This window comes from Stegostoma tigrinum, chromosome 45 (assembly GCF_030684315.1).
Source record: "Stegostoma tigrinum isolate sSteTig4 chromosome 45, sSteTig4.hap1, whole genome shotgun sequence".
Taxonomy (NCBI): domain Eukaryota; kingdom Metazoa; phylum Chordata; class Chondrichthyes; order Orectolobiformes; family Stegostomatidae; genus Stegostoma; species Stegostoma tigrinum.
In genome coordinates, this window is record NC_081398.1 from 2,979,100 (window position 1) to 2,997,408 (window position 18,309).

At 41.8% G+C, this 18,309-nt stretch overlaps 1 protein-coding gene across 3 annotated transcripts in view; it reads right to left on the reverse strand.

Moving 5' to 3' along the window:
* Positions 1-270: 270 nt before the first annotated feature.
* ache (acetylcholinesterase) overlaps positions 271-18,309 on the reverse strand; it is a 52,989-nt gene continuing 34,950 nt past the window's right edge. For 2 of the 3 annotated variants that reach the window (XM_059642532.1, XM_048524219.2), the window contains 2 exons: positions 15,674-15,840; positions 271-1,061 (listed from right to left, as the gene is read on the reverse strand). In XM_059642532.1, coding sequence (XP_059498515.1) covers positions 940-1,061; positions 15,674-15,840 — 289 coding nt within the window. In that variant the 3' untranslated portion in view covers positions 271-939. Of the gene's footprint in view, positions 1,062-12,935; positions 14,699-15,673; positions 15,841-18,309 lie in introns of those variants that run through there. The other variant, XM_048524220.2, reaches the window with a different exon arrangement.

Below are 18,309 nucleotides of genomic sequence, written 5' to 3' on the forward strand. Positions count from 1 at the left end.
AACCTCAGTTTTGTGAATCATCTGAAAAATGACACTCGCAGTAGTGTAATGCTCCCTCAGGACTGCAGTCTGACTTGTGAATTCAAGTCTCTGGATTGGGACTAGATTCCATTAGCTTTCTGATCTAGAGCTAAGAGTGCTGTGGCAGTTTCTGGCAACAATTTTAACTCAAATAGACCAGGAAAGAGGAAATGCTAGGAATAGAGTTTGAGCCTTGATCAGTCAATAAGATGAACAAGCTCAAGTTGAAACTGTCAAAAAAAAAATCTGCTGTGTAGCTATACAGTCAGTTCAAGTGCTGGGGAGTGCAAAACTATCCCACTTCAAGTTCAGTGTCAAGGACAAGCAGATTATTGGCTTGTTAAATATTATTAACCATAACCACCATTATTTACTTTTTTTCCCCAGTGTGAAGCATCTTAGGATTTTGTTCTAGACTTTATGAATGCAAATCACTATTGTAGGCATCATTCACAGTGTTCTGAAAACCAGCTTCGAAACTCGGACCTGGTTTAATTGACTTGGGCTGATTTGCTGGATTAATGGCACTGTTGGGGGTGGAGTCTTGCCTAAACTCATGTGGCTCAAAGTATCCTCAGAGACCACGTGGACGTGGAGAGTCACAGGAGAGGACAACAGAGGGGAACGGAGAGGTGAAAATGAGAGAGCATGGCAAGGGGGAGTGGGTTGTTGCAGGTGGAGGAGAGGGATTGAAAGACTTATGGACGATGGTGAGATTTGCAAGACTGAAGCACATCGTGTGAGCAGGCCTTGGAAGGGTGAGCACCATTAGATGATACTCATGCTGGCAAAGTTTTACAGTGGGCACAGAGGGGCATGCTAGGAGCTAGATTGGGTGGCTGGTCATTTTTGGACTCTGCTGTCTGCCTCACCGCTCAACCTGAAGTGCAGGGAGTTGGGGGTAGGGGGAAGGGGTGGTCACAGGTCTGCACAACGCTCTTGCCTGCTGTAGTGGTCAAACTGATTCTTCCAATGCATCATGTAGGAGCTCCATCGATGGAATTCCATCTTCCACTGACGTTCAGCCTCATCAACGGTTCCTGGAAGGGAAGAGAAGTGAGTCAAAATTTATCTGCTTCATGTCAGAGCAGCCAATATTTACATAACATACCCCATAACTATGGTACTGTGGCTGATAACAGACCCACCCACTAAACTATGTGTCAGTCAGGTCATGTGTTTTAGCCACAGCTGCAGCATACAACCAGAATGGGGTGTGGAGGGCAGGGGTTATATTAAAATTAATGGATATTTGATGAATTACAGACCAGAATCTTAGAGGCACCTGGGTGATTTCCAGTGTGAGAGTTGCAGTCTGGAATCTAATCAAGAAATTATGCTGGTTTATGTGTTCATATAGAAATGCAGCAGCCAATCTGACAGCAAGGTCCTACACAAAATGTGATAATGACCAAATAGTCTTATTTGATTGGCCAGGATGCTGAGGTGAGCCTCCCTGACCTATGAATAGCTGTCATGTGATGAAATCCACCAGGAAGGACCACTTCCTCACCACAGCAGGAATGAGTGCGCTGTGGTGGTGTTCTCAGACAGTTGTCTTCTTTGAACTGCTTATCAGGCAATGAACGCAGAAAATCAGCTAATAACTTAACCAATGTCCAAGTGGCTTCCCTTTTAACCAGGTCTTCTCAAAATAGGAAAGGATGAAGAATCCAACGGGGAAGGATCCTTAAATATGTAGATCAGTGTCAGATGATGCTTTGGAGCTTCTGACAGAATGTTTAGGCTTCTTCTAACCCCTACTCTCTACCACAGCAGCATGTGAACAGATTGGAGTATTGAAATTGCTCCATCCTTACCACCTCATTAACCTTGCCTTCCCCCGCATCTGCTCGTAGATGTGGCTCTGTATTTGCTGCCAGGCTGTGTTAAATTTCAGAATTACTTCACATCCCGTATCAATTCTGTCTAAGACTGAGGCATGACAATTTCGTAGATGCCACCTTCTCCCTCATGTGGTTAAAGAAGCTTACTTTCCTTTATTGCCCGAGGCACAGAATATAGGATGTGAGGTTATGCCAGAGCTATGGGGCTTTAGGCCATAACTGCAGTACTATGTTCAGTTCTGGTTGCTGCAACATAAGGTACAGTATAGATACTGGAATGTTTTAGTGATGGACAAAGATTAGTTTGTTTTCCTTAGAACACAGGAAGAATGAGTAGAGAGTTAATTGAGGTATATGAAATTAGGATTGGTCCTAGATAAAGAGTGAACAGGCAGGACCATATGTCCCAGTTTGACTGGAACGCCCCAGGTTTTTCATTAAGTGACCTGGTATCCCTACAATTTCCTAAACATATTGTGATTGTCCCAGATTCCACCTTGTACCTTTTTCTAGTTAAATATAAAATGAGCCTGGTTTGGAAAAGGGTGGAATATGTGTAAAACTTTCCGTTTGTGAAAGGCCCCTCCGTTGTACACAGTGTATCTCTCTCACATTCCTCCTTTTGCATCTCAGAGGCCTTATTACTACCTTCTCGGTGCTGAAGGCTCCATTGCTGATGAAGTCGTTTAAATAATCTATGGAGGATGGTTGTCAATCCTAGTTGCACAAATTCCAGCGGATCACCTTCTACCTTCAACTGCTACTGGCTGACCAAAATGTCAATCATCACAGTTCTGCATTTGTAAAACATTTTAATGCCTTCAGGTTTTGCTTTTCCAAAATCTGTTCATGCTAGATAGAATTCACTTAGCAAAGAAATGAATAAACAGGGGCCGTATAATCATTGTAATTATATGAGGATTAGAAGGGAGATGAGAAATTTGTTTTCACTCTGGTACGGGTCTGGAACTCTGAAATTTATATTTGAGGTACAATTCTTCTAATTAAAAATACCTGGATATGTACTTGAGGTGCTGTCTTAGAGCTAACAACAAAGTTGGAAATTGGATTGAAGCCCAATGGCCCGTGTGCTGTAAATGAGTGATTCCATAAACCACTCCTTGAGCAGTTTGGTGTATGGGGAAGGGAGAGAATATTCATAACTTCAAGAACTTCTGAATCACTCTTCCGAAGCATTTCATTGGCTGGAGACTTGTTTATGTTTGTGATGTTGGAACCAATTTGTATACAGCAAGCTCCCACAGTCATGGTGATAGCTAGATAATCTGTTTTTATGGTCTCGTTTGAAAGATAAACATTGGCCCCATCGTACCTCTTCCTTGAACTAGATCGTGGAAAAATTTCTGCCAGCCTGACAGGGTTGACATCTCGTCCAAGAGATGGTGCCTTTGGCAAAGTCACAGAGTCCTGATAGAGTGCTTGAACGTGAGTCTAAATAATATGCTCAAAGCTATAGAATGGTCCCTACCATTGCGCAGAGAGAGACCCAGGTTCAAATCCTACCTGCTTCAGAAGGCTGTTATAACATCCCTGAACAGTTAATTAGGAAAATAGGTTAAGGCATAAGCTTCTCCCTCAGGCAGAAGTGTTAACTTTGAGGAACATTATTCCTCAAGCATTGAGCCCTGTTGCAGGCTTTGGATCATGGTCAGGGGTTGCACAGGATGTCAGAGGTGATTCAATCCTGTGGAGCATTCATGCATCCATGAAAGAAGATTTTGCCCTGTCTAGGTTCTGTGTCAGTTCAAGCTCACTTTAAACCCCTATCAGGTTTCTGGGTCTCTGCCTGATGGGTGTGTAGATTTGCAACACATTGGAAAATCTGCTGTACCCCTTCCCCAAGTAATATTTAAAATCCCACATGAAACATTATTAAAGATGGACAGGGTGAACCCCAGGATGTCAGTGTACAGGATTACCCGGAGGGTTTTCAGGCTTTGTTTTATTGACAATGTTCACACATGCAGGAAATAGTTCACATCGTTGAATGTTCTTTATCAGAAAATGTAACACAGAAAATAACTTGTACAATTGCATAACTCAAAATAAAGCAAGATGACATAAAATTTTTCCATAGGAGAATGAAAAATACAAATCATAGCATAAATGAAATGATTTTCTAACAAAGTGAGTGCTCTTTTATAAAAAATCAAAATGCAGTAGAGGTATTTTTGATCTTTTGATGGGGCATGAAAAATGCTGAAAATTTAATTAAAATATAAAAGAGGAGCATGCCAGACGTGAGAGAAACTGAGTGACAGAAGGAGCCAGAAAAACAACGAAGAAAGAGTGTGAGAAGTGAAAAACGGAGAAACGGCTTGTGGATCTAATGGATTGGAAAGAGAGTGCGTGAGCAAACAAGTTGAATAGTCCAGCACAACAGGAGCCATGCGACCCAATGAGCTATTCTGGATCTTTTTAAGTTGGTTGTATTCCCTTCACTTATTTTTACTTATTCCCACTGTCCTAACAGCCTCCTTGCTCTCTGTAACTTTGAGAAAATGCTGCTCCTTGGTAGACGTTGATGCAAAGTACATGGGGAACTGTAACAAGAAAAATCAAATCTAATGCTATTGTTGCCAAATACTGATCTATCACCCTACACCTCCTTTCTAAACATCTAGCCTTCAGAATGAGTCCTGCTTTTTGACATTTTTTTTCTTTCACTTTGCATTTTTTACTGATGAGGACTTACAGAATATAAGCAGCATTGATCTTCTGTGAAGCTTCTTCCAGATAAACTCTTACCAGAATTCTGCAGCACAACTGTGATTTAAATCTGTTTTGGTTTGTACATAATTCTAGGTAAAAAAACTTAATAAGACATAGTAATTGAATCCCTCCCTACTAAACAACATTGTGAAGTTCTGTACTTACAGAGAATGCCAATATTAGGAGAATATGATTTAAACAGTTCCTAACACTGAACTGGAGTATATCAGGGTGTAAATGTATGATCAAGGACAATATCAAATGGTTCTATTCTCTTAGACTTACACTGATGCTTCTTCTGTCATGGATATGGCTGTGTTATCTGATTAAGAAGGTCAGTCTCTGTAAAACATCAAGGCTGATGTCATTCCTCCTACCCAAAAGCGTTGGCTAGGCTAAATTTCCCCCCCCCCCACAACTGCCCTCCCAATGCTACCAGAGTGCTTGGCGCATGGCACATAGCTATGTCAGCTTGAATGATAGGCCAGTTCCTGGCATGGTATTGAGGGAATAGTCTTCCTAGGCCTGTGCTGTCAGCTAGGACATCCTACTGCCGGGTTCACACAGATGTGGCCTCAAAGCTTTGCATTTCCTTCATTGGGGTAAGCTTTGGCCCTTGCCAGTGTTTTGAGATGTCCAATTGAAATTTTCAATGTAGTGCTAAGAAATTCTGGTGTGCCACTGTGACATTCTAATTGATCCAGCAATTTCATTTCCATTTCCATATCTCTGTGGACTGTTTCACTTTCAGCATGGCAAATTTCCGTTGTTGATACAATGACCTGACTTCGGGTGGGAAGTTTTGAGTGGTGTTGGCCCTACTTTGGGAGGGACGGGGTTTTGTGAACACATCTTGGAACTCGTTGGATGTGAGTTATATTACCCCAAAAGAATCCTTTCCATCATTACCTAACTGAGTATGAAATGATTATAGTCACCACCGCACTAAATGTAGCTGGTTCCAGATGTGACAAATTCCTGCAGGGATTATCACTTAACAAGAGTCCTGAGATCCACAAACCCAGAAGGTTTGAGATGGGGTTCAGTCTGTGCAGAACAGTAAGAAAGACTTGAATTTTTGTACTGCCTTTTAAATCCTTGGGATTGCCCAAAATGGATATCAGCTAAGTAATTGCTTTATTGATTGACTACCTTCATTGCAGTCTCTGTTGTAGGAGCTGTGGTAGCTTGTTTGCAGTCAGATCTTGCTGTCTCTCTCAAGCAGCTCTCAGACACTAAGTAATTTTGTTTTTAGTGATACTGGTTGAAGGAATTGGAAAGAACGTCCTTTTTCTTCAAAATAGTAGTTGTGAGATCTTATGCATCAACACAGAAGGACAAACTGCCCTGGGTTTAATACGTCAAGTGAAAGGCAGGATCTGTGACAATGTTGCACTCCCTCAGGTACTGCACTTGGGGAGCTGACGTCAGTTTTGAGGTCCAGGGCAGGATTTTCTGAGGAATGGCAATCTCACACAGGTTGCCACTCCAACCATTTTTTTTTATTATGAAAGGAGGGAGCTCTACATTTCTGAGAGGGCTCCTTCAGAATTGTACAGCAGTACTTCAATTTAGACAGTTCTTTAGTAGCGCATAACCGTTGGGGAGGAAAACCCCTGTCAGCTGTCCTATTCTGAAATCCAGAGGTCCTGACAGCCACTTAACATCTGCCACCAAAAGGTAACCATATAAACTAAGTGTGGTGGTGGAGTGCTGGGGTAGGATGCTAGATGGGCAGGAATATGGTGCCAGGTGTGTAGCATCTTAAATGAGAAGGGGTTAGGGTGCCAGGTGGCAAAGTTACCAGGGTGCATGGAGGTTGGGTCAGTGATTTAGTGTTTAAAGTAGTTTGGGTTGTATAGGATCTGCGGGGGGGGGGGGGGGGGGGGTAGTGGTTATATGGTTTGAGTTCAGTGCCAGGGTCATGTCTGATCTGGTGGAACTGGGGCACATTGGTTGGAGTCCAGCCTGGCATGGTTGGGCAGAGTGTAAGAGAAGGGGAAGGTCAGATGCAGAGAGGATTAAGGGAGGAGTATGTGAGGTGGCTAGGAAAGCAAGGTCAGTTCAGAATCTTGGATTGCTGCAAGAGGTCTGGGAAAGGTGTAGTTGGGGATCTGAAGTACATATAGGTATATAGTTAGGTGTTAGACTGTGTATTTAATAGATTAATGCTTCAGGAATAACCATTTTACTCAACTTCATTGGAATCCTCCAAATTCTTCAATTTAAATGGAGACTTTCAGAATTTCCCAGGCCTAGGGGAATTGCCCAGTGCTCCCCATATACGACTCCTATGTACAGTGGAATAATGATTGTCTGGCCAGTGGAATATCCAAGTCTAAATCTCTGAACACGACCTGCTATCAGTAGCTATGCTTTGGAAAATGATTCACTTGTTATGAAGTACTTTAAATTGTCAAAGATGCCACAATAATAGTTAATAATGAACTCCTCCTGGCCTCCCACAAGCCCAGACACATTGCCACAACATCCATTACTGTCTACCAATCCCCACTCCCCATCTTTACATTATTGTATCTCAGAATCCTCATCCTGTTTTTCCAAATTCCTTTATATGTGCACCATTATTAATTTAAATCCCTATTTACAATTTGTGCCATTGTTTTGTTCTGTTGGTACATAGCAATAGCCAAGTAGGAGGCCATTTGCTGTCTTTGTGTTATTGCTAGACCGTTGATCCAGAGACCTAAGTGCCGTCTCGGGGACCCAGGTTCAAATTGCATGAAGGCAGACAGTAGAATTTGAATTCAATAAAAATCTGGAATTGCGAGTCTAACAGTGACCACGATGTCAAACAGCCAGTGGACATAGAGGATGGTTGGCACCAAAGACAGAATGAGAGAAAGAAAATGACTGTCGACGTGACAAGTGGCATTGTTCATTACTGGGGAAAGAGCTCATCTTGTTCACTAATGTCCTCTGGGGAAGGAAACTGACGTCCTAACCTAGTCTGGCCTACATGTGACTCCAGACCCACAGCAATGTCACTGACTCTCAACTGCCATCTGGGCAATAAATGCTAGCCTAACCAGTGACTCACATGCCATGTGAATGAATTTTAAAAAATTAACTCTAGATCTCATTTATATTTATTTGCCTTGCTTTCATATCCCTCAACACCCTTACCTAATTAAAAATCTAACATTCTCAGTCTTGAAAGATCCAAATGGCTGTCAACCTCAGCATTTCTTTTTCAGATGGAAGAATTCCAGATTTCAGCTCTCCTTTGAGTGAAGATGTGTTTCCTGATATCACTCTTGAACAGGCTGGCCCCTTCTGCCATTCTTGATGGTCCATCAGATGTTTTAGTTTATCTGTTTCAAATACCTTTTGAACTCCTTAATCAGATCATCCTATATCCAATAGACTACTAGCAAACTTTGCAGCTCACCTTCTCCTGATTCACATTCTTTATTTTACTTCCCTCATTTTACTTCTGGAGACAACCACCCTTAATTTCCACTGGCTGTTTGACATCATGTCAGTTCTTTTGTTAAGTTTTAGTTAATCTAATGTATCATGTCATTTGTGAGGGATTTTTAAAAACTGATTTTATCTTGCATCTACTCCATGGTAGAGACAGCAAGATTAACACTTCGGGAATTTTGAGCACCAGGCAATAATCTGGCCTTGGTACAGTGAGATGTGCTTGGTGCCTGCTGTCTCTTTTCCTTAAGTGTCATCCATCACTCTGCTTATCTGCCGCTGCTCTTGCAAAATGATTCATTCTCATGTCACATCTGCACTGCTCCCAACTTGTAAAATGAAGGAAGGAGGTCGTGCAGTTGAGAGGATGTAATATTAGTGAAGTTAAAAACATACAGGTTCCTAAGGGATGGAGAGTTTTATTGTTCACTTCTGCACATGCTGACAGCTTAATAAGGAAACTGGAGCACTGGTCTTTCAACTGAAGTCCCTGTTTTGAATGTCAATTTGCAGAGGATTACACTACTGTATGTGGGATCTTGCTGTGATTCTCCATATTCCAAGTGACCATACTTCAAAGCTTTTATTGGTTGTTAAATGCATTGGAAGGTGATAAAGGTGATATATAATTGCAATTGTTATAGGTTTCATGTCTGTCAGTGGTACTGTGGGGGAGGAAGACTAATTGGTGTGGGATCAGTTCACCTCTATTGTGGGTTTCTCTGGCCCCTCGTTCACGCTCTTTTGTGCATTAACCCCCTCTGTTGAAGTCCTATGGCTCTCATCCTGTTCCATTGCAACATCTTACCAACTCTGGCAAGATGCATTTCTGGATGCTCCATGTGATGATCTCCAGGCCATTCCACAGTCGACCACTGCTCACCCAACACATCCATCTTTGCCTTGCTTATTCATAGGTAATCATAAAATTTAAGTGCTCATGAGCTGGTTGGATGATTTTTGATTCTCAAACAGCTTCTATACCTCATCTCTGAGAGTTTTACAACCACAGACTTCAAATAATTTCTTATTTAGCATTTTCAGAGTGCCATATTGATTTTCTTTGTTGATCTGGCAGGATATATTTTTCTTTCCACACTCATCATCTTAACATGGAAACAGGATGTTGGGATGAAGAAACATAGCTCCAAGATTGAAGATTGATCTACTAAAACAGGGAAGCATGTGGCTTTTGGAACATCTGTAACCACTTCTAATTGTCATGTTTATTCTGAACTTGTAAGAAAATTGTGCATTAGCTGCGCTATTTAAACAAATGGGGCCAGAATCACGTTATAGCCAATACAGATAAGTAAAGTTCACGGACTACAAATAATGGTCTAAGTTCTTCTCTCACATTAAAGTCAATTTGCGTTGAAGTTACACATATTATAGCAGAACCAACTATGCTTGTATTTGTTCACCCTCTATCACCACCTCCGGCTGTTCCAAAGCAGTTTACAGTCAATGAAGTACCTTCTGAAGTGGAACTGTTAGTCGATGCAGGAAATGTAACTATTAAGTTGCATCAATTTGACAGTTATTCCACATGATGGTTGAAGGTTACGTATTGAGAAGGAAACTCCCTACTTCTTCAAAATAATGCTACAGAATCTTTTATATTCCACCTGAGAGGGCATACAGGGGCAATTAGCACCTCATCCAAAAAGGAAAATTCTCAAATTCTATTGCAGTGACATGTGAACCTGGACTGTGTATTCGAGTCAGCTTCTGACACACAACAAGCGTGCTACTCATAATGCCACTGCTGATATCTTAAAGTCTAAAAAGTGGGGTGACATCAAGGCCTGTGAGGTCCGTCCCTATCTGTGAAGAAATTTAAAGTTTAGAAGGTGATCGGTGAGCTTTTAGCATCTCTGCTGGCTGCTTCATAGTGTAATTGAAATCCAGACTTACTACTTTGTTCCTCCACTGATGGTCTTGTATCTTCCTCTTCGATCTTGATCCACTCTTGGGTGACTGTTTGTGTGGAGTTTGCATGTTCTTCCCCTGTCTGCATGGGTTTCCTCTGGGTGCTCCTGTTTCCTCCCACAGTCCAAAGATATACAGGTTAGGGTGGATTGGCCATGTTAAATTTCCCCTAGTGTCCACGGATGTTCTGGCTTAACTAAGGGAAATGCAGGATTACAGGGATAGGGTAGGGGTTTGGGTCTGGGTGGGTTGTTCATTGAATGGGTCACTGTGGACTTGATTGGCAAAATGGCCTGCTTCCACACTGCAGGGATTCTTTGATTTTTACCGTTCAAATTTACAGCAGTCTTTCTATGCCATTTCCTGTGGCAAAACATCTCCTATTCCAGTAAAGTTACATTCCTTCATTCTCACTGAGGTAACGTTTCATTGTTGATCCCTTTCCACTAATACTTCAATCAGAAAAAATAAAAGCTTAACAATAAAGAGATAACAAGGTATGGAGCTGGATGAACACAGCAGGCCAAGCAGCATCTTAGAAGCAGGAAAGCTGATGTTTTGGGCCTAGACCCTTCTTCTAGAAAATGAAGAAGGGTCTAGACCCGAAACGTCAGCCTTCCTGTTCCTCTGATGCTGTTTGTCCTGCTGTGTTCATCCAGCTCTACACCTTGTTACCTTGGATTCTCCAGCATCTGCAGTTCTTATTATCTCTAATAAAAAGTTCAACTAGGTCAGAAATCAAACAACACCAGGTTATAATCCAACAGGTTTATTTGAAATCACAAGCTTTCAGAGCATTGCCCCTTTGTCAGATGAAGACTTCTGATTTCAAATAAATCTGTTGGACTACAACCTGGTGTTGTCTGATTTCTGACCTTGTCCACCCCAGTCCAACACCGGCACCTCCACATCAAAAACAAACTAAATTACATCTCTTAGCCTTCTCTGCTTTATGTTTACCCAGTTGCACCTGTCGAATATTTTAGGAATTTATCTGTATTAGCATCAGATTTATTTGCCTCCCAGATATATGTAAAGAAAACCAGCAAAGAGCCTTTGCAAGGTAATTATCCCTCAGGAAAAGATTAAGTGTCAATGAATATTACAATGATTTTTAATATTGGAATTTTGGCTTCTATGAGAAATTATGTATGATGTAAATGAAGCATGTATTCCTGTACCATATCGTTCTTTTACCTTCTTTCACTTATCAAGGTAATTAAGAATGTCATAAATCATCCTTACACATGAATGTGCTACAGTTTATTTTTGTTGTTCGTGGTTTAATTTTTCCAAGCCACTTCATTGAGAGCAAAACCAACGTGTCCTGATCACAAACAAACACCTTAAACGTTTGAGTTTGTTAATATTTGACAGACTCATTTTTAAACTCTGGTTTTCTATGAGGGTGTTGCTCAATCTATCTGGTTCACTGAGGATTGATGTAAAAACTTCATAGAGTGACAGGACTGAGAAAATGTTTAAAGCAATTCCCATAATAAGACCCAGGAGGCTATGAGCTGGGGATTGTTCTACATATGGTAAAGAAGATTTAAGGGAGATTTGATAGAGGTATTCAGAGTTATAAAGGCTTTTGACTGTTTCTTCCTTTCTACTCTGTTTCCTCTGGGAGGAGGATCAGTAGCCAGAGTAATGCGGTTTAAAAAGAAGATGAATTTGTTCTATTTTGTGAAGTGTTTGCATGATCTTGAAAATGCTATTACAAAAGGCAGTAGAAGTAGATTCAATATTTATTTTCAAAGGAGTATTGCCTAAATACTTGAAAAGAGAAAAATGTATAGGACAGTGGCAAAAGAACAGGGATCCAACAAATGTAATAGTTTTTTCAAACAGCTTACTTGGACACAATGGGTTGAACGGTCTTATTTTGTGCTTTAAGATTCTACATTTAATAAAGTACTTAAGGCTGTTGTTTGTCAAAGTCACTTTGGCATTAGGACTGTTCTTGAGTCACAGGAGTATTTTGGTTGCTACTTTCTCAACAATCAATCACTTAATGTGTCTGAAAACCATGTTTGAACAGGTCTCACAAACCCCACCATGGGGTCTTCCAGCTAAAAATCAAAGGGCATCAACTGTACAGAACACATAAGGCAAACAGGCTGTTAGAGGAGCATCCCAGTGGTAAATTTGCATTTTCCAAGCCAGCCACTTTTCGAGTCTCCGTGGTAGCTGCAGCATTTGGTGTCCAAGTGTTTTAATTTGACAAATAGTACACCAACTAATTCCATGATGAGCCCTGACAGAGACACGAGAGAGCCAGAGGCGCAACACTGACACAGAACTGTGCAATGCAAACAGGAGGTGGGACAGATGCACTCTCAATTTTGGAAGGGCAAAATTTGGCACCATGAGCAACCCCGTAGGAGTTAAATAAAAACAAAGAACTGTGCATGCTGTAAATCAGGAACAAGAACAAAAGTTGCTGGAAAAGCTCAGCAGGTCTGGCAGCATCTGTGGAGAAAAGAAATCAGAATTAATGTTTTGGGTCCAGTGTTGGGTTTTGTTTTGGATTCTGAGGAAGGGTCATCGGACCCGAAACGTTAACTCTGATTTTTTTCTTCACGTATACTGATAGGAGTTAATGGTGTGCAGAATTTTGTAAGCAGCAAAGCAACTTCGACTTAAGTTGCTTGGTTGAAGGTCAAAAGTTTGGGGAAACTATTCTTCGAAGCAGCTCATTCCCTCAGGGCCCAAACTTTGTTCGGGAGTTACCTCAATATTTTAGGTAAATGTGCCACAAATATTTTAATGTACTACTGTCTGGAGATTATTAAAACTGCAGCTCAAGCAGTAGCTATAAAAGCAATTTACTAAATTAAGTATAATAAAGTGTGAAGCTGGATGAACACCACAGGCCAAGCAGCATCTCAGAAGCACAAAAGCTGACGTTTCGGGCTTAGACCCTTCAGCAGAGAGGGGGATGGGGTGAGGGTTCTGGAATAAATAGGGAGAGAGGGGGAGGCGGACCGAAGATGGAGAGAAAAGAAGATAGGTGGAGTGGAGAGTATAGGTAGGGAGGGGATAGGTCAGTCCAGGGAAGACGGGAAGAATCTTGGATTCTCCAGCATCTGCAGTTCCCATTATCTCTGATACTAAATTAAACAGCTTGCTTTCACTTAAGTTTTGAGCAAATTTTACACAGATTTAAAAGAATAAGTGTAGCAGATTTAACAAGAGTTTCTTTGATGGTTTGATTCTGTCTCACTTTGTTTTTCTATGCTTTGAGGTCATACCGTTTGTAACTCAATTCCTGCTGGGTAACTCACTGAGCAAGACTGAGGAACCACCCTCCAACCAGGCCTCAAGACAAGATACGCCCTAGATCATCGACATTACCCTTTCTTACTTTGATTCTATACTGCCTTCCCCACTCCAACACACTACTTCCAGCCACGAAGGTGAATCCAGTCCCAGGACAGTGTTGGAATTGTCCTCTGGGCTACAATTAAAGAATGACGTTCCCTCTGGTATCGCAATCAGAGAGTGGCTACCCAGACGCCAGCTGCAGGGGACAGTAGTCAGGCAGAATGGTTTCTCTTGAATCTTCTGCTCACATTACAACAGCACTGGAGAGGCAAATCCCAACAGCCTTTCACTGATCATAAGAAAGCACCGTGACTGGGAGGTTGATTTTAGTCTGATCTGCTAGGCCCAGGAGGTTCCAGTGTAGCCAGTGATTGACTCGACTAGAGGGTGGAGATCAGTCTTGGAAGTGGGAGGGAGGCTGTTGGGGAGAAGCTGGGTGTTCCAATTAGGGGTGCAGAATTGCAAAAAAAAAATTTAGATCTTTAGATTGTAGTGACTCTTTCCAGCCTTTAAAGATCAGTGAGGTAGGGCAAATGCATGCAAGACTTCATCTGATCATAAAAGCTGCCTCAAGGGGATGGGGACACTCCATTGAAATAATATTTTTTCCTTTTGTCAGAAGGCAGTCAGAACCATTCCCAAAAGCCCCTTGAAAACCCAGTTGGGCAGGCCTTACAGCTTTATATTTTGCATTTGCCTATTGTGGGTTTTCTCCAGGTGCTCAGGTTTCCTCCCACAGACCAAAGATATGCAGACTAGGTGGATTGGCCATGATAAATTGTCTGTAGTGTTCAGGGATGTGTAGATTAGTTGGGTTGTAGGGGGATGGGTCTGGGTAGGCTACTCTGAGGCGGGGGGGGTGTGGACTTGTTGGGCCTGTTTCTACATTAAGGGTTCTATGATCTATTATCTATTATCTTGCTCCTAAACCTAAAGTGGTGTGATAGGTGGATAAAAAGCTCCCCATCTGCATCTACCAACTCAACTCACCAGCTCACAATCAGAGCAAGGCTGAACAATGAAGTCAGTCCTGAATCAACCCTCCCCCATCTGTAATTCGAGTATCACTGGTCTTGAATTTTTTCCAAACTCCTGATGAACAGTTCCCCCTTTTCAGTGTTAACCTTGCAATGCCTTTCTGACGCCAAGGCAGATGTTAATTCATCTCAGGAGCTTTTGTGCTCCTGAGATGCTGCTTGGCCTGCTGTGTTCATCCAGCCTCACATTTTATTATCTTGGAATTCTCCAGCATCTGCAGTTCCCATTATCTCAGATGTTAATGCATCTTGTTTAGTTGAGAAAGAAGCAGAGAAGGGTCAATAAAACAACACAGAAACCATTCCCCTTAAAACTAGGTGTTCTGTTGCTAGATAGTTCTCCATCACAGGCTAAAATGAAAAGGGAACAATTATTAAATTAACTCAATATAAATAAAAATCAAATTATATAGTTAGGAGAAATAAATTAAGAAATTTAAGTTTAAAGAACCACCTTCCCATTAAACACCTGTCCCTTTACCCTCCAACTTTCAAGGCCCTACCCCACAAAAGGCAGTAGGTAGTTGTCAAAGGCAATCCTCTCGTTCTTCTCTATTTTAGACAAACATATTGTTATAATCTGCCTGAAAGATTAGTAAACACAGATTCAATTGGAAATTTTGAAAAGGAATTGGATAATATTGAAAATATAAAAAAACTGGACCATGGGGAGAGAGCAGTGCAGGCGGGGACTAAATTGAAGCGTTCTTTCAAAGAATCAGCACAGACTGATGGGCTACATGGTCTTCTATGCTGTTCTATAGTCCTATTACCAAATATGCAAGAGTTGCAAAACTACTTAAGCAAACATCCAAGGCTCTGAGGTGAATACAGACTCATGAGCCCCATTGTGGTTAAAAACCGGTATCCTTTTACATCATTAACTAGCATACACAGGAATAGATTACCCACTACATAGACACACTGGTGGAAGCAGTATCTCGTGGTGATGGTGGGAACCATCCTGCACAGCACTGAACTGAGTCCTATGGGAAGATGTCCAACTTGGATCCCAGACTGTGCTGGGTCAGAGGTAAGCCAGTGTGTGGGCATGTGTCGTTACGGAGTTAAACAATAACTTACTCTTGTCAGAGAGGGTTAAAATTGAATTCTCCTTGCTGACTGCTTCTTGTGCTTGGAGCACAAGAGAGTCACTGAGCTTATAGTGATCATCTATGACAGATGAGCAGGCAGGCAAGCTACAAGAGCAGACCCATTCAGCATCTTTGAAAAGGGAAAGCAAGTGGATAGGATTGATGAAATTCAGCAAGTGTTAGGCTTCAGTGCGAATTGGAACTCTGTTGTACTGAGGAGGGAAAACATTACCTGTGGCATTGAGGAGCTTGGGAAGGAACTGGTTCCAGAAGGCACACATCTGAACTCGTAGACCCTTATTGACCTTGATAGGCTCCACGTTAAGGTCAATGAACTTCTGGTCATCGGTAGTGAAAGGTGGCCATTTTCGTTTTTGCATATGATGCTCATTTGGGTTTCTGGAGAGAATAAAAACAACAGTCAAATACTTGTTTGATGAACCTTGGGCTATTGTGCTTCAGACGTAAGTACCTAATGATCAGGAACCTAAAATAGGAGATCACCACTAAACCCTGTGAACTCATTTCATCATTCAAGTAGATGTCAACTCCATTTTCACACTTGTTTCATATCTTTTAATGTTGTCTCAACTAAAATCTGTCAATCTCTATCTCAAAAGCTCTAACTGACCCACCCCCCAACCATGTCCACTGCCATTTAAGCTGGAAAGCTCTAGATTTACAATGATAATGGGAACTGCAGATGCTGGAGATTCCAAGATAATAAAATGTGAGGCTGGATGAACCTGCTGTGTTCATCCAGCCTCACATTTTATTATCTAGATTTACAATCCCTGCTTGTGAAAAATGCTTCCTGATTTCATTTGTAAATTGCTCAGATCTAATTTTAAGATTGTGGAAAAAGCCTTGTCCTCCATTCACTGGATCAGAGGAAATAGTTCGTCTCGATTCACCTTACTGAATTACATTAATATTTTGGAACTTTTGAGGCATACGAGCCAAGAAGAGGCAATTCTATCTTGTAATTTATCCAGGAAGCTGTGGCTTGGGTTTGTTCCAAATGTGTACATATAGAGAGATTCCATATCACTCTGTAAACTAATTGTTAACATTAATATTCTGAGAGGAATTTCCAATATTAACTGTTGAAGAATAGTTAGATATTGGTTGAACATAGACCCCATATTCAACTTGTAAGTCTACATCTTTTTATCTTTCTTTTGATTGTGAACTGAGGAGGAAAGTTTAAGGGAGATATGCGTGGAAAAGTTCTTTACACAGAGGGTGGTGGGTGCCTGGAACGCGTTGCCAGCGGAGGTGGTAGACGCAGACACGTTAGCGTCTTTTAAGGTAAATTTGGACAGGTACATGGATGGTCAGGGAGCAAATGGACAACAGACTGTTAGAAAATAGATGACAGGTTAGACAGAGGATCTTGATCGGCGCAGGCTTGGAGGGGCGAAGGGCCTGTTCCTGTGCTGTAATTTTCTTTGTTCTTTGTAAGTAGTAAAGAACTATCCGAAAAATAGGATTGAGGGGGAAAAATAGCCGCACTTTTCAAAACAGGTTACTGGAACATGTTGTGAGTTGTGCAAACTGTGGCAGGAGGAGACAGAAGATGCCATGGCACCAGGGTGTGCAGAGTAAGATTCACCCAACAACAGATTGCTGACTGATTTGTCCAATTGTGACCAGTGATGGATGCTGGGAGACATCTGCTCGATGACTCTCTGGCTTATGGGTAGGTAAACAGCTTGAGAGTTTCAAGAGAGAGATGCCACTGGACTTGGACCTAAAGGACAAGGGTAGCAGATACATGGGAACACCACCCCTGCAAGTTCCCCTCCAAGCCACCCACCATCCTGATATGGATATATATCACCATTCCTTCAGTGTTGCTGGGTCAGAATCATGGAGTTCCCTCCCCAGCATCATTGTTGGTCAACCTACAGTAAATATGCACTGCAGCGGTTCAAGAAGTCAGCTCACTACCGTGTTCTCAAGGGGCAGCAAGGGACAAGCAAGAAACGCTGGTCCTGCCAGCATTACTCACGTTGCACAATTGAATTAGAAACAAACTTCCGAAGGAGAAGATCCTGTGACACTTGTCTCTCTGCAGTAAAAGAGTGAAGCCTGTAAAAAGCCAGTTAGATTCTCCTTGCTGTTGCTTCTTACAAAGTAGCTCAGAGTTTATAGAGTGTCAGTTGCTCTGTTTGTTGTAAAGTACTGGAGAAGGAGACTGAAGAATAGAAGGTCTTGCTATTTCTGTGTACTTGTAATATTGTGTTCTCTAGTGTTTGTTCCTCCACCAATAAAGCAATGTTGTTTTATTTGTGTCTGCGTGTGTGTGTGTCTGCGTGTGTGTGTGTGTGTGTGTGTGTTGAGTCTTAAAAAGTGGGTTAGAATTTCAACTAGTGGTGTCATATGTTGGTAGCTCAGTTTCATTTACTTGTCACTAAAACTTATTTGTAATAAATAGGAGTTCTTGTTAAGTACAGGGATCTGGTCAAATATTTTCTACAGAGTCCAAAAGACTGCTAAACTGGGGACTTTGTATACTTTGCTTAAATCATTAGTTTTTGTGGTGACCCTGGCAGTACTGGGACTGGAGAATCAATACACTTTCCCCAGTGGTTTGTAACAAACTAAGCTGAGTCTGTGTGAGATAACACTGTGTGGAGCTGGAGGAACAAAGCTGGCCAGGCATCAGAGGAACAGGAAAGTTGATGTCTCAGGTCGGGACCCTTCTTCAGAGATGGGCCTCAGAAAGCCTCATTCATGAAGAAGAGTCCTGACCTGAAACATCAACTTTCCCGCTCCTCTGATGTTGCCTAGCCTGCTGTGTTTTTCCAGCTCCACACAGTGTTATCTCTGACTCCAGCATCTGCAGTTCCTGCTATCTCTGCG